The sequence below is a fragment of the Lolium perenne genome, chromosome 4 (genome assembly GCF_019359855.2).
Source record: "Lolium perenne isolate Kyuss_39 chromosome 4, Kyuss_2.0, whole genome shotgun sequence".
Lineage (NCBI taxonomy): Eukaryota > Viridiplantae > Streptophyta > Magnoliopsida > Poales > Poaceae > Lolium > Lolium perenne.
Window position 1 is genome coordinate 395,966,791 of NC_067247.2, and position 16,739 is coordinate 395,983,529.

A 16,739-nucleotide genomic window follows, 5' to 3' on the forward strand; every position below is an offset into this window, starting at 1 on the left:
CTGTATCATTTGCTAGTTTATGTTCGTAAATTGTGGTGGTTGTCTGACTTCATAATTACTATATTGGTTTTTCATCCATGCTCAACCACACAAGCAACTGTCGTAACACAAGGTAATCAGGCTGTGGCATGGCATGGTGCACCAATGTGCCAAATCTAAAAATGAGAGAGAGAAGAAAAAGTCAATGAGAGAGAGAAGAAAAAGTCAGCAACAATAGAGCAGAAGTAGAGCACTTGGTAGGTCGCTGACTCGAGGTAGTCCACTGAATTTCGTGCAATGAGAGAGAGAAGAAAAAGTCAGCAACAATAGAGCAGATTGTGGAGGATTTACGTATTCTGCAATGAATGAATGAATCAATCAATCGTGTATCTGTGAAGTAAGCAGGAACTGTAGTGAGGGAGCAGAGCAGTTACCTGAGTACATGTAGAAGCAGATCGATGGGGATAATGTAGCACAAGAAGTAAGCAGAGCTGCCGTATCGGCTGAAGAGCTCCGAGAGGGTTTTGTGGCGTCGTCCAGGTAGGTTCCCCAGTAACCGGGGCCGAGATTGGAGGCCGTGCGCACGTCCTGCGGGGGGCAGATCGAAGAGGGTGGCTGCCGTTAAGTAGGAATTTCAGTGACGAGAAACAAAGGGAGGAGGTACCTGGTTCCGCGCGAGCGAGCCTGGTCGGAGTAGACGTCGAGGACGCATCCCGCGACGGAGGTGCGGATCTCAAGGCCGCCGGCGCGAAGAAGAACTTGGCGTGCGCAGGCTCCATCTCCGGGCGGGGGGCGCGGACGTCCGGTCCGTGGCGGTGAGGCTCGGCTAGTTGGACGGAGCGGCGCGCATCGTGGTAGCGAGGCACGCGCGCTCCGGCGAGCTAGGCTGCGTCGCCGCCATGGAGGCGCCGCCGCCTTGGAGGTGTGGGGGCACAGCGGGGAGGGGAAATAGGGTTTGGGTCCCTTGTGGGTGTGGCTTCAAACTGAGCGGGCCAATTTTGGTTGATCGAACACGCGAGCCACCGGGCCGGAACGGCGGAAGGCCCTGCGGGCAGAATTTAGGGTTGGGTTTGGTTTCTTCCTACTAACGTGACCGCCCGGGATCTCACCTTTTACTTTGATTGACCCCATCCACACAATCTATTCAATTCAATGCCTGCTTTTTAATCGCGCGCGAAATGGATTACACAACTCGCTCGCTGGAAAATAACATGTTGCAACAATCGGCTATCCACTACGGAAACGCCAAAAGCTACTAAATCTAGAATGGAATTCTAATATGGGTCACACCAAAACAAAAACAAAAACTAGAATTGAAATAAATAAGCTGATGAAACAAAGAGTGCAGTTTAGGTGGCACGGCCGTGCCGGTCATTGGGAGACGACGGGACAGTGTCGACGTCGGCCACGGCGCAGGGAGCTCCCAACGTTGCCGCGTCCCCGACACGCAGGCCCCAGCACGACACGAGCTTTCCCTCGTGGTTGTTGGCGTGGTTGGACGGCATGCGGACCGCGACATCGAACATGGGCGTCCCACGCCACGCGTCGTCGGCGAGCCCGTCCAACGCGAACCCGGGAACCTGCACCCCCGTCCCCCACGCCACGACGGCCTGCTCGGCCTTGTGCCCCCTCGACGGGGAGCAGAACCGCTGGAGGACGGGCCCGGTGGCGAGCGTGACGCCGGCGTAGGAGACCTCCACCGCGGATCCCGCCTCGACACAGCCGCCGCCCATGAAGCCCCGGGAGGTGGCGCGGAGGGTGAGGTTGAAGAGCGGGTTTAGAGGAGCATCGTCGAGGTCGTCGAGGTCAAGGCCGGTGACGGAGTCGATGGCTGCGGAGTAGCGCGGCGCCTTGGAGCCCAGGGTGAAGACGACGAGGAGGGCCAGCAGGACCAGGAGCACCAGGGCTCCGAATGCGATGGCTTCGCGTGCGGGGCAGGGGCAGCGTGGTCGTTCTTCTTCGTGGCGCGGGCAGCCGTCGTCGTATTGGCCATGGCCTGACATATTCGATCGTGGATCGCGCGCGTAGGCAAAGTAGCTAGCCTTAGCTTTGGGTGGACGTACGAAGTGGCTTGGTGTTCTGGCTTTATATATGTCACAAACGGATCAATGATCGGCAAGAGCTCCTTTCCTTGCCGGAACCCCGCGCTGTATTGGAATCGGGTGGAGGCTGACACGCGTTTATGCAGACGTACACAGACCTGACTGACATGGACAGAGGGAAAGGAGAACGAAAGGATCTCGTAATCTTTGGGTCAGCCTCTGCCTCAACATCTAGATTCGTGCTGGCCGGCTTGTGTCAGCGTCGTCCCTGTCCTCTCCTCTCCCCGTCTCATCTATTAGCCTGCGGCGTTTTCGCAGAGGTTGGCATCTTCTTGGCTTGTAGATGGCAGCTGTGAAGGCGGCTCGCTCCCTACGAGGCTAGGGATGGGCGGGGACATCTGGCTGCGAGGGTCGTCCGCCTCTTTACTCAGTCTTCATCCTGCAGCGGGTTGACCGTTGGGGCTGGCGGGTGCCTTGGCTTCGCAGATGGCAGCCATGATAGTGACGTGCTCCCCACTCCGGGAGCCATCGTGGCTAGGTGTTGTGCCCCTCTGTCTTACCATCAGTGACAACGGAAGCTACTTCCGTCTGTACTTGATGTGCCCCATGGTGATGCAGATGGCGGCCATGGGTGTGGTCTCTTCTTCGATGTGAGGTGAGCCGTGGCACTGGTGCTAGCTGTGGCTAGTGCTCTCGGAGTGTCGCTTGACCGTGACTAACTTCTCTAGGAGGTTGGGCTGGTATGTATGCAAGCTCCCTAGTTCCAAAATTGTTCACTCAAGTGCTGTGTTCCAGGGGAAACACCATCTTCCGTGGGCGAAGCCGCTGGCAGTTCGGAGCAACAAGGTCAACAAGTTTGGCCGGGAGGGAGGAGGAGGAGAATGAGGAGTTATTTTGGGTCACCGCCATCCCCTTCATCAGGCTAAACATTTCGCTGGATGGCTAGCTAACGGACTGCCTTAATCTATCTAATGCTAAACCAGCACACTGAGAGATGGTTTTATCTAGTAGTGACTCAGGTTAGGCTCTGTTTGCAAGCTTCAGGTTCGTGCTCGCACGTCCCTCTTTGCGAGACTATATAGGTTTCTCGCAAAAAAAATGTACGTGCCACGGGACCACAAACTTCAGATTCGTGCTGCCACTCGTCGCCCTTTTTCTGTCTACTTGGTGGCTCCAGTTGTCAGTAGAAGCTACCGCCGCATCACCTTCTTCAGGATCAGCGCAGCTGGTTGGTTCGTTAGTCTCACAATGCAGGAGCAAGAGGCGCCATCTTGGCCAAGTCGATGCGGGTGGTGCCAAATGGGTCAAAGTGTAATGCTAACCTGTGAAGTGCAGCATATTTCATATTTGTGCAACAAGGTGTTAACAGACGAGCATCAATTGTTTGCGAGAAAGATCATAACCGATGCTCCTGAATCACAGTAATAGTGCAACTCTAACATGTGAAGTGGAACAATTTTCATATTTAGTGTCACATATATGTCATGCAGCGAGAATTTTAAATGAAAATTTAATACAATTTTTCAGTGCCCGAGATGTTATCAAAAAATTTAGTCATATACTCTCTCCGTTCATAAATATAAGACGTTTTTACATTTCAAAGTGAACTAAATACACACCACAATGAGTGAATCTATACACTAAAAATATACTAAGTACATAGCAAAATAGATGAATCTACTAAAGGTAAAACATCTTATAGTACTCAACAGAAGGAGTATAAAATAGAATTTCAGAGCAATATAAATTGATCACACCATATTTTAGGCATTTCAATGTATTAGCAGCAACTCCAGAATTTAACCTACCGAAAAGCAGAATGGCATCATTGACACAAGAAGCTCTAATGCTGCTGTTTTTTTTATTGCCAGCAGTACTTGCATTTAACTATGAATGGTTGACAAATCTATAGAAGTTTCTCAAGGAATGCCATAGGTGGTAACAGGTTCAAAGACGTTACACATGACATGAGACCAGAGCATACCGCTTGTATCCCCCTTATGGAAAACATTCATGTAGCTACGATCATTCCTTTTCTGGAAGCAAACAAAGTCCGTATGATTCTGCTCATGCCTGAGGACCACTCAACTTTTTGCCAGAGCTGAGATAGATTGAGCAATTCACGGAAGGATACGCCAAGCAGGTATTGTAGATAGCCGTCGCGCAACCTCCAATCTCACTTTGCTCAACCTCATACACCAACTTGATGATCATTGTTGTAAGCATTGGCGCCCATCCAAGTATCGATGTGACAAAGTCGATCTCGTGATCCCCTCCTCTGAGGTTGATGATCTCCACTTCTTCAAGAAGAGTCAGGGAGATACTTTGGCTCCTCCAATCCTTGGGATCATCACAAGGACAGTCTCCAAGACATTGTGATGCTTGTGTCATCTAAAACATTGAAAAACATCACGATGTATTTTAAACAAGTATTGTGTGAATCAGATATATAAGCAACATGAATAATTACCTGAAACCACCCCGGCAGGACAACCTTCAGCTTCTGAGTATTAGTTCTAATGCGATGCATCCCAAGAAGACCTAACAAAAATGCTCCAAAAGCATGCGTGCGGCGGACTGCCAGCAGCTATACGATGGAGGAACTGACGGAAATCGTCCACTCCACGCGAGCGAACGCCTGGAGTTGGACTTAATTAGGCTAGCTAGTACCCACACACGTGCGTGCCCAAATCGACCGATCGATCGAATACGATGGACCAAGTTCATATTACTAGATCCAAATTAACAAAGAAGAAGATGAACCAAGAGTCAATCCAGGGTCCGGCCGGTAAAGAATAAAACCAAACTCAGATGCGAACACAGAGATTTGCTGGAAGAAGCAAAAAACAAACCAGGAAAAACATATCGTTGGCATTACCAGGATCCATCGCCGGAAGATCCAAGAGCTGAGCCGATCGACCGGACGGCATGCGACCCATCCACGGACAGAAACGGAGATGCAGCTTCCCCACTCTCATCTCCTCTCCTCGACAAGTAAAAGTCAAAGTCTAAGTCACACACGCTCCCCGCACGCGGTCGTCGACGATGCCCTTGTACTTATAGAGGAGCTAGGCTGGTTCGAAAATATTTGGGGCAAAGCTAAAAGCGGGAAAAAGGTATGATGAAAATTCACTTGGTTACTCTCCATCCGTTCCTTCAAGGCGAGGATGGATAGATTGGACGGCAGGGATGGGTATAGCACATGGATTGCTGACATGGCCTGTATTCCTTCTCCCCAGACACAAAAAAATAAACCAAGGGTCATCGTATTCGTATCATAATTAATATGCTCAATCAATCAGTCCAATTAACTCATCAGGGGCGGCTTGTTTTCCGGAACCGATTGTATGTGAGCTAAGATCCAGCGCTTCGCATGCCGCCGGAGGGATCAGAGGGAATGCTTTTAAAGTTCACGATTTTTTTTCCTACCGTAATAACAATTGCTCGGTTTACTTCCTAAAATTCAGAAACTCTGTTTATTTCCTAAAATTCAGATACTGGTTTCCCTATTCACAACGAGGTTGGGATCCCCTTTGTGTTTCATATAGACGAGATAGACAGAAAAAAGAATACGCGGGTACTACTAAAACCGTTGTTATGCATGCAGATTCGTCCATATCGCTACCTGCGTGCTCATCTCTAGCCTAGATCGATCTTACCTGGTAAGAAGACTAAACAAAATAAAACAGAGCGTGGTTGTCATCACGGTTACATCATGCTGAGCTGAATGTGCATCCTAGCCGCAAAATCCATGCACCACGTAGATGATTTTTCCTTGTCTCTCAGTTGATAGATCAATCATACAATTGCCGACCACGGGAAAATAGATACTAGTACTACCATCAAGTGCTCTAGCGATACTCTTTCAGCTTCAGGTTGGAACAAAAACAAAAATCGGACAGTAGCAAGATTCATAAGATCCTCTGACCGATGGATGTATGTGTTCACACTAACTAATACATATTGATATAGCAAAGCTTAGCTGCCATTCGAGAAGAACACACAAACTAGCAACTAGACATACTTGCACATCACCTCAAGTGCTACTACTACACTTGCTTGCCAATATATATCTAAACTGCCCAGATCACAAGAGGCACATCAACTAATCTAAGAAAACCATGTCGGATCCAAGTCTCCTCCCTCCAGGCTGGCTACCAACTCCAGTTCTCCCCTTGCCGTTGTTGTTGCACCAGGGCAGCATGGCGTCCACCTCTCCCCCTCCTACTACCACAAGTCAAACAAGGCTTGGCGCCTCACCCATTATTCACCTACCTGCACGACATGTGATCAGGTGAATATCAACACCATAATTCAAACTTGGGTCGCCACCTATAAAGCCGGAGCATAAGGACATATCAGATATCACAGAGCACATTGGAGAAAAAGAACTGAAGGGTGAACCAATAGCTCACTAGAGAGCTCACCGGACTCCAGAGAGATCTTGTAACCAAGGCTGAGACACACGGCTGCCACGACGAGGAGGTCAAACCCAGGGCCACCGAAGCCTACAGCCACATGTGCAGCCGGGAGGCCTCCACAAGGCCAGGAGCAGCAGCACCGCCATCAACGGACCGCATAGCCAGTCCGCTAGAGGGCCTAACAAACACTGAAACACACAAGTTTCAGCAAAAAAAAAATGTAAACATACAAACTAGCAGATTGATATACTTGCACGTCACCTCAAGTGCTACTACGACACTTGCTAACCAACATATCTAAACTAACCAGATCACAAAAATCACCATGTCGTCCCGAGGTTATCAAGCACATCGACTCATGTAAGAAAACCATGTCGGATCTAGGTCTCCTCCCTCCTGGCCAGCTACCAGCTCTAGTTTTCCCCTTGCCGCTGCTGTTGCAACAGAGCAGTATGCTCCAGCTCTCTCCCTCCTACATGATCTCCACGACGACCTGCTGGCAGCTCCATGTACCACTCCAACGCCGTGTCCGGCTACCACCAGTCAAACAAGGCTTATCGCCTCGCCTGACCTTCACATTCCTGCACTTAATATGACTAGGTCTACATCATCATCATGATCTGCAAAAATATTCATAGTGCTTGGCTCGACCCAGAACACCACGCAGAACAGTGTGTACTTGATAGCATGGCAACAATTGATTCAGAACAACAAAAAAATAACTTTTGGGTGCCCATGTCAACTAGTTAGACAGAGGTGTCAAGGTCGTCTTGTCAAAAAAGGCCACGCTATCATTTAGTCCTCCTCGTTATACACAAAACAAGAATAAAACATGGCCAGCAAAAGCTTATACTAGAAAATAAGTAGACAATGTTTTATGTGCAAAACATCCAACTTTTGAGATAAGAAGCAGCGCACTTGCATCGGTAAGGACATAAATGGGTTCATCATTACAAGACAACCTTGTGTTCAGATCAGCTACAACAAGTGCACAGCAGCAAACAGAAGCTCAACACTAAATAGGTATCTGGTTTAAGAAGAACAAAGGCTACATGTTTAGACCACAGTGAAATATGTTTCCTAAAACTTCATTATTGGTTAAAATAAAATAGCTACATGGCAGTATTATTTTCACAGGCTACATGCACAGGAGTATGTAAGCATTCAGTACAAAATGCTAACAGTGGGCTTTGAGAAAGAAGTTGAGAAAAAATGACTTTATCATGACATGTACCTGCAACTACAAGCATCTAAATCTGGACAGGGGCGTTTAATTCAATCTGGGCATTTCTGTGTGCATACCTACGAATCATCGTCTTGCTGGTGAGGACGAGGCAGAACAAGCCGCACTTGGCGCCGAGGCTGGAGTTGTCCTCACCAAAATTGCAGATACCCTGGAGTGGTGTTCGGCATCAGGTTGGAGCTGCATCTCCAGGCGACCGGCTTTGACTTCAAGGCAGATGAACCAGAGGCTCAAGCTTGCATTCCAAATGTGTAGATTCAACCTCCATACTGTTCAGACTACTAGATCCTCAATTTTCAGAGGAGAATGCCTTGCGGCATAGAACCTGAACACACATAATTGACAAGTTAGGTACATGCGAGGACTACTAGAAGAACATTGCTTGAATGCTTGCATGGTCATGTCGTCACTTACACTTTCGAGCATCTGTCATCAAAAGCACGAGAAAGGACTGCCTTCCGGCATATTGCAGCTCACCAATTCCATCTTCTCATCGATTTTGACGCTTTCGTCTCTTACAGGTGGTCACTCCTAACAAGTAAGACATATATCATAAATAAGAAAAAATCATCATACACATGTCAAAACTCGCTAACGAGAGCTCAAATACAAGAAATGTAAATAGAAATGAGCAGGTGAGTTGAAACGAAAAGTATGTCTTGGACATATTCATTGGCATATCCAGAAAAACATCTAGGTAGAATGGCAATAGGAATAACAACGGTAATGACAAGTCCTAAGCCTTTTTTCATGCAAGTGGATAAACACACTTGTACTCTTCTTGCATTAATTCATTCATATCCCAGCAAGCAAAAACACTTGAACAAAACATGCATGGCAATATGTATCTAAACTTTGAACCAAAACATGGATAATCTCATATTTACAAAACATAGTAGTACTTTTCTTCCTTAGAATATATAATTCCAAGCATTGTAGCAAATAAATTGCATTCAACCCAGTGGTTTCATATTCACATGCTCTCTACCAGAGGATAGATGTCAAATTGATCTTCACATGCTGTGGGATGTAGAATAGCAACATACGCCACAATCTACTCCCAGCAATGCTACCAATCTGAAGCCAAATGGCGGGTGCATTGTAAGGAAAGAAACGCACACATAACATGCATATAGACTTTTTAGATTCACTCATGCATACAAATTGGAAGTGGTCTTACTCTGAATACCTCTATCAGCCGACCTTGCGCTCCAATCAAATCCCTGAGGTATTAGACGAGATTTTGAACCCTTTATACACGTGAAGCACCGGTAGTCCTGTGTCAAATTCACGAACCAAATCAATAAGAAAAATAGGGAAAAGACACAAGCCGAAGGTAGGGCGTGGTGTACCTGGGTTTCTCCGCGGAGCACATCGAGGAACAATCCGAGCAATAGCTGACACATGTTTACATGAATCCCACCCAACATAACGTTAACCTTTGTACCATTGTCTCGCCCGACAATTCGCACCTAAAAAGACAAAGTTATATTTCACTTATATGCCATATGGAATTTCATGAAATGATAAATCAAATGAACACGATAAAATGTTTTTTTAACTCGGTATAGAAATCTAAAAAGAGGACTAATCTAGTTCCCGGAAAGTTGAGCCGGCTAACCCCATACATCTCTCAAATTTATGACAAGACTAAGCAAATGACATTCACATGAGCAAAACTGCATATGACGTATTACTCATAATCCAGAACACGTTACTTCAATATGATGCCAAGATAGTTCCAAAAGAAATGACAAATGACACAAACGTGATGATTAAAAAAATTCTTGGCATTTTCAAATTCTATAACTAGCAGGCCTCCTGAGCTCATGTGGATCAACAAGAGAGTGACGCCTAAACCTGTAAGTTTCAGATGTCCTCATACAGAGCCCATGAATTTTTCCATGTCACTTCTACATAAAGCAGGATAACTTGAATTATCAACGCATATAAACAGTTAATTTCATAAACAGACAACTGGTTTAGAAGATGGAAAGGGTCTATGAAGACAATTTCTAAAGCGCTCGTAAAGCCAATTGAGAAGTAAGATTATCTAGATTAGAAAATTAACCAATGCTCCTGGATAAGGTTGAGGAACTCATGACTGCTTTTTGTCCGTACATAAAAATGTTCAGCTATGCATGCCCACTGGCAACAGATTAGAGATGCCATTGCAGCCCAACAACGACACAAAGAAAACATGGATATCTACTTAACACCCAAGTCACCACTTATACACCAAATGAGGACCAAAATAGGATGAATTATTATGCACGATATTTCAGCTTTAATATACTAGAAAATAAAACCCAATGAGAAAGAGCATGTTATTCAGATTATGTTACCAGATAACCATATTGCTAGCAATCACCAGAAAAGGGCACCATTCTACATTTCTTATGTTCAACACAACACATGCATGACAAAGTATAATCTACGGTTCTGTCCTTACCACATCATGAGAGAGACAATGCCTACTTCTCCCAGGTGGGTTGCAATAAAGATGACCCCTACTTGCTCCGGAGGGCAGAACGGACTCACAAGCCAAGCTCCCTGCACATGGAAGTTTCCCGTCAATGCAGCAATTTGAAGGAATATGTAACAACCATAATATATTGCTACATGATGAAATTTCTTAGATACTACTGGCTGAGCAGGAGTCACAAATAGTGCAGCAAGATAACTAGATAATTGATGTAGCTTTCCATAATCTACAGTACTCCCTCCGTCCCAGTTCACAGGGCTTACGCGTGTCCCTAGGTCGTAAATTTGGCAATGATAATGCAACATATGTATTACAAAATATATATCAATAGAAAGTTTAGATGTTCTACTTTCTAATGATATATTTTGTATATTATACAAATGATATTATATTGACCAAATTGACAACTTAGGGATACGCGCAAGTCCTATGAACTGAGACGGAGGTAGTAAGCCATTTAAGCATCTAAATTCAATAAACCAGCAGTTAAAACAAGCAATAAGGCATCAATTTGCTGTTGCAAACATGACAGTCTTGTGGTTGAATCAGGAACCTATGCGAAATTTCACTCTGAGATAAGAACAACTTCAAAACCCATCAGATACTCTCAAAATTTAACTAGGACTGTTTAGAGATCAAATAAGGTGCAGAGCACAAAACACCAGTGAGAGGGAGAAAATAAAATCACTGAACTAGGAATAGAGCAACTACTAAAATCACTGAACTAGGAACAGAGCAACCGAAGATTAAACCATAAACAACACTAATTAGAGGGATAAGATCAATTTTCCATCAAACAGTTAAATAATGAGGAATCGATAATCCTTTCTTGATACTTCATGTGATTCCCCTCCTCACAAACTTATTTAGGAAATCTAAAGATATTGCACAAGTGACAACCTAAGCATTTCGGCTAAACATTAACTACAAAGAAGACATGCCATTTTGATTATTTCTTGTTTCATACTACCCAAAAAGAGCTCACTATATGATCAAAGACTATTAGCACTAGATAACGATGGATGCAGAAGCGATAACACTATATAGGAATTTTACTGCAATAAAAAATCTAGTTGCACAAGATTATTCACATATGCCAATCAGGGACCACAGACTGAAAAGCTGATGTTGAATAGAAATTAAAATTAACTTCAACTTCTACAGATCTACATGGATGAAGTACTTGATGTTTTCTTCTTCACCAAGAAAGCAACGACACACAAGGACAAGAAATTGGGTTAAGGTTTGAATGTTGATAAAATGATAAGAAAATAGTTCCTATTTCCTCAAGATGATTCATACGAAAAACAAGGCAATATTACTCGAGGCAACACAATAATATCCAGCCAACAACAAAAGTAAGTAACCATTGACGCCTATTAAACTAACAAACTATGCTCTAGGTTACACAAATCCAACACTTCAAGCACTAATTGAGGTTTAGTTTTCATGTTGGAATCCAGCTAAACCATGTTATACCAAGATGCAAAACGTCAAATTTGCAAAGCCAGCAAACCACAAGGCAGTAAAGCCATTTCTTCCCAATCATGAAGCCCACGATGTGGAATCAACCCATAGGCCCTGCCCAACTAAAACAACAGCATGGCTGTCGATGCACATGTTGTGAATCGGTCTAATATAGAAACAACTGATAGTCCAGGGAGTACCACGACAAGAGTAAAATTGCCTAATTCATATCATATAACTAGGAATGAAGCATTGGAATACATACCAAGACAGATAATATGAGATCGACGCCTCTATCTATTTTCTACTTGCAGACATCAACCACTGGTGCATCAATACTTTTGAAAGCTTCCATGTCGGTAAATCAACTAGAAAATATTATAGGCTCTAGAAATTCCCTATTTCAGAAACCAGATGTTGTGACAGAAATAGAAGAAAAAACACATATTGACACCTTTTGATTAATCATACTAATCAACATGACATTTTGATTCTTCCGCTGGAACTCAATGGAAAGGCAACATGATGATCCACTCACCAGCCTTGACTGGATAATGTTTAAAAGTAAGCGACGCAATGGTATAAAGTTATTGCTCTAGCCATTCAAAACAACTTCAGAAACAAATGGTATGCGTAACATTTAAATATTTCAAAACACACACTCATAAGCGATGTATTAAAACTCTTGATAAATGGCAAGAGAAGACTCTAAATTCACCAGAGCAGCAATATGCAAAATCAGAATACAAGAAAATAGCATTTGTGCATGCACATCTTTTCAACAACACGCTGAGCAGTGAGTTCAAAGGCACAATATTCAGTTTAAGGGTTACACAAAGGAAACACTTCAAGAAAGAATTGGTATGTATGTAAACCTATTAACAAGTTACGCTAGATAGAACCTACAACAAATCATTCCAATCATTGTAAAAGATGAGTGTCAGATTTAATAACAAAGTTTCAAGTTCTAATTACAACCATGCAAAGTCAGACATATCTAACACAAATGAACTATACACAATGGACTAGCCAAGCTGACAAAATCAAGAATTGAATTTTTCAGAAGGCATGTGTAACATCACTGTTTGTAGTAAAGACATTTTGTACTCTTGAGCATCATTTAAAATTCACTAAGAAATGTCTGCGTTAAAATCCTTAAAAAATCCTCAATAAGCCTCCAAACAGAAATAATATTTTCTAGACAAGACAAGTGAATGATAAAAATATTAATTTTACTTATTCCAATTATCTACCCTGCCCTTTTTGGCACGATTATATCGAAACAGGTACATATCTTGACTTAGTTTGGTCGAATCAAAGAGGCGAAATGTAGTATAACTAGCTAGTTTTAGTTCACACATAAACTAACAAGAGATAAATATCTAGCAACCCTGGAGTGATATCTACAAGCTACCGTAGCAACATCTAAATATCCAGGAAACCGCATTAGACTTCACAAGACATGACCAACTAGTGTTACTATTCCCCATCGCACCACATAGCAAACTACAGAACACCTTATACATGGAGTCGCCGCCACCCCAGAAGCCAAGAACATCCGCGACGGTTGCGACCTAGAGTTGGAGGGGATTTACTTGACAGAGTTGAGGATTTTCCAGCATGCCTAGATCCAGGGAGGAGAAGACCAGGCAGTTGCCGGAGCCGTCGCCGGAGTCTACGACTGGCCACCAGAAACAATCAGTGAGGGCACGTAGGGAGACTACGAGGTCAACCCATCCAGAACCTGATCTAGGCACCCACTCGTGCAGGTATAGCTGGTAGTGACCACGCCATGCTTAGAACCTTTCTTTTATGGAAGATTTTGTTGCTTATATGTTGTTGTACCACTTCACTTTTGGTTAAGGAACTAATAGATTCATTACTGCTTGTGTGTGCAAGCCTAGAAGCACATGTACTAATGTTTGTAAGGACATATATGCAGAAGTTTAAGTGGTTTGGTTAGAGATAGCAGGGTTCCGTTTTAGGTATATTTAGGCAACCAAATTATCTTAGTTTGCAAATAGTTATCAGGTTTGGTTTTGGTTTTGCAGAAATTAGCTGGATACCCTTTCCCTGTGAGCACTTGCCGATGTCAATACCATCTGCTAGTACCATATCTTTACGTGATGTTTAAAACAAGTTCAGAACTGAATACCTGTCTCTAAAAATGCAGTAGTACATACTCGGAATCTTATAACAGTGGTAAAATGCTCTGTAATGGTTATCTTGGCCAGTTAAGTTTTCAGTCATCCAGGCTGAACAATATCAGTCACAAATCTCTCTCTTTGCAAATCGTTACCCCTATTTTCCGAATTTTTAGGAAATATGCAACCTTATAAAATTCGTAACTAATCCATTTTGAATCAGAAATATACATACAAATACGAAAATTTTAAGAAAAATGAGATCTACATCACGGTATCATAATCATGACTGCTTAAAAAACTCTTAAAATAAGATATGGTAAAGCGCATCTCTTCATCACAACTCCCATTGACACTTGAAACTTGAAGAGTACAAACCTTGTGAATGCACATAGCAAATATGCCAATATCTTTTTGTATAGCTGCATGAAAAATGCATTTCTCAAGATATCTTTAGAACTGTGCGATCTCAAAACAAATGCATTTAAGATTTAACAAGGACAAACATCTGATAATCCCGTCAAAACTGCCATGTCTAGTAATAGAAGAGAACAGCGAGTAAAAGCCACCACAATTGTGCAGCTAATGTAAAAATTGAAAGAGCAAAATTGCCTCGGGCAGCAACCTCGTACTAAAGAATGAAATATTAGCACTTAACCGACAGCTAGACATTAGATTAGGATAGGCAAAAAACATTACCATATATCATGCAGCAAATCACAAAATGCGCCAATGTAGACAGAGGCATAAACATATAATCTCCCTGTGAGAGGAGAGGTGCCGGCAACAGCTTTATCTCAACGGATGTGGCCGTTGCTGTACATGTGCAAAGTGCGCCAGGTTGAGCAAGATGACCTAAAACACAATAAGTGCAGCTTTATCTCACCTCTGGACGTTATTGGAGCCATTGACGAGCGAAGAAAATTATCCGGCAAACTTCCTTGCAAGGTAAGGGAAGGGCTTCTCAAAGTTGTAGTTTCTCTTGGCAGAGACTTCGTAGCACTGCAGGTTCTCCGTCTTGTGGAATGTGACTTGTTTGCTCTCACAGACTCACACACCCTGCATGAGAATAACTAGACATTAGAACTCTGAAGCATAATCTGAAAACGTATTAAAGAAGATTGCAACAGAAGCAGACCTACACAACTCTCTGCACCAAGTAGGAACATTCTTGTAAGTCAGCCTGCCATGGATATTGCAAAATTAATTAAAAAGAACAATCAGTCAAGCATATTAAAAAAGCAGTAGCACGCAAGAAAATTACTATAAGCATTTAATTGAACTTCAGTTTAAGTGATGTTGAAAACAAGTTCAGAACTGAATACCAGTCTCTAAAAATGCAGTAGTACATACTCCCAATCTTAAACAACTGTAAAGTGATCTCAATCTTAAAAAATAACCAACCAATCTTATTTACTATCCTTTGTCCAGATGTAACCTTAATCATCAGAGACTCGGAGTGTAACAACTGAACACCACATGTGTTAGTTAACAACTGAACCACTACGCTTGTAGAAATCGGTACAACATCATTGATCTCTGGAAAGGGGACTCTGTACCTCAGAGCTGCAAGCCCTTCCATGAAGGGCCTTGGCACCGGATGGCAAAACACTCGACACACAACCAACCACCTTAGCTGCAGTACCACCGCCCTTCTTGGTCAAAGTAGAGGTGCAGCGGACGCATCTTCTCGTGCAGTGGCGCCGAAAATGGAGGCCGGCCCTATTACTCTTCACCTCCCCTCCTCCTTTCCAGTCGCGCGGGGTGGTCCTGGAAGAAGACCTCATCGTCCCCACCTGCCTACTCACCGACGCGCAGCGGGTCGGTCGGACATCACCGGCCGGCCAGTCCGTCGACAAGCAGGTCAGCCTCCTTGCCGCCGACGACGGGGGCCGCATATGAGTTGGGGGAGGAGCAGCAACATCCGCTAACTGGAGGGCAGCGGTCTGGTTCGTCATCGACGGCAGCCGGCAGGGACTAGGCTAGGGTTTGGACGCCATACGTTTGGATGGCGGCGGATGCAGGGGACTCTACCGGGGAGAGAAGACGGCGGGGCTAGGGAGGCCGGCGAGCATCAAAGCTCCAGTGAACTCGGATGGGTTGGGAACTTGGTCGAGATTAGTTGCATTTTCGGGAGAAAATTGGAGTTGAAATGAAAGTTATGGAATCCGCTCTACCAGTAGTAACATCACTTCTATTCTACCCTAATTAATTTAGGAGATGAGCGGACGCAGCACACTTGATTGGCTCCTAATTAATATCTTCCTAATAAATCCCACTAATCTCTCCTCACACCTTCCTATGGAGTAGTAGTATATTTTCTAGTCCCAATGCATTTGGCTGTAGCCATATTAACTCGTGGTCATGCATGGTACTACTTGGGTTCTCTCATGCATCTTTTTGGTGCGGCCACATGCCTATGACTATAGTATAAAGTTCAATCATAGTATTATTATTATTGCTGAATTGAAGTCAATATCAATATATAATTAATCCGGAGTATCATACGCGGTGTCCCCCTCGCCTCACGCAATGATCGGTCATGTCTTGTCTTTGGCTCTCCGACTGAGACCTTGTTCAGCGTGACCACTACGATGGGAGTCGACGGTACCAGATGATTCTTCTTCGGCGACGGGTAATTCACCCACAAATGGCACACACATCGTCCCTTTTAGCATGCCACCACCAATAACCCCGCATCTCTCGCCGCTTCTATACCTTTCATCTCCCTCCATCAGTACCAATAAATGATTAGCTGGCTTAAAGAAATGTTTGCCAAGTAAGAGCTAACGAAAATCCTAGCTGGAACATGCATTCAGCTGATCCACCTGTTCGCAGCTACCCGGCGTTTTCTTGATCTGCTACTCTTCAGCTGGGTAGATATAGCTAGCAACCTCACAGACGAAACTAGATTAGGCACCTAGATTATTGAAAAATCAGTGAAATTGTAGAAATACA

General features: G+C 44.1%; 1 protein-coding gene and 1 long non-coding RNA gene across 4 annotated transcripts; both read right to left on the minus strand.

The window, feature by feature from the left end:
- Positions 1 to 217: 217 nt before the first annotated feature.
- LOC139830336 (uncharacterized) lies at positions 218 to 1,094 on the minus strand. The gene is made up of 3 exons (XR_011742264.1): positions 644 to 1,094; positions 414 to 567; positions 218 to 262 (listed from the first exon to the last, which is right to left on the minus strand). It is a non-coding gene; the product is annotated as an uncharacterized lncRNA (long non-coding RNA).
- A 4,785-nt stretch (positions 1,095 to 5,879) lies between these two features.
- LOC127297638 (uncharacterized) lies at positions 5,880 to 15,934 on the minus strand. Of its 3 annotated transcripts, none has more exons than XM_071819554.1 (11): positions 15,341 to 15,934; positions 14,920 to 14,964; positions 14,668 to 14,840; positions 10,138 to 10,238; positions 9,038 to 9,157; positions 8,875 to 8,962; positions 8,100 to 8,216; positions 7,745 to 8,010; positions 6,750 to 7,023; positions 6,449 to 6,630; positions 5,880 to 6,296 (listed from the first exon to the last, which is right to left on the minus strand). In XM_071819554.1, exons 1-7 carry the CDS (start codon positions 15,361 to 15,363, stop codon positions 8,176 to 8,178), a joined length of 591 nt encoding a protein of 196 aa, XP_071675655.1. In that variant the 5' UTR covers positions 15,364 to 15,934; the 3' UTR covers positions 5,880 to 6,296; positions 6,449 to 6,630; positions 6,750 to 7,023; positions 7,745 to 8,010; positions 8,100 to 8,175. The 3 variants fall into 3 exon arrangements, with proteins under 3 accessions (XP_071675655.1, XP_071675653.1, XP_071675654.1); XM_071819552.1 differs by having other exon boundaries at positions 8,866 to 8,962; XM_071819553.1 differs by having other exon boundaries at positions 5,880 to 6,353; positions 8,866 to 8,962.
- Positions 15,935 to 16,739: the final 805 nt, after the last annotated feature.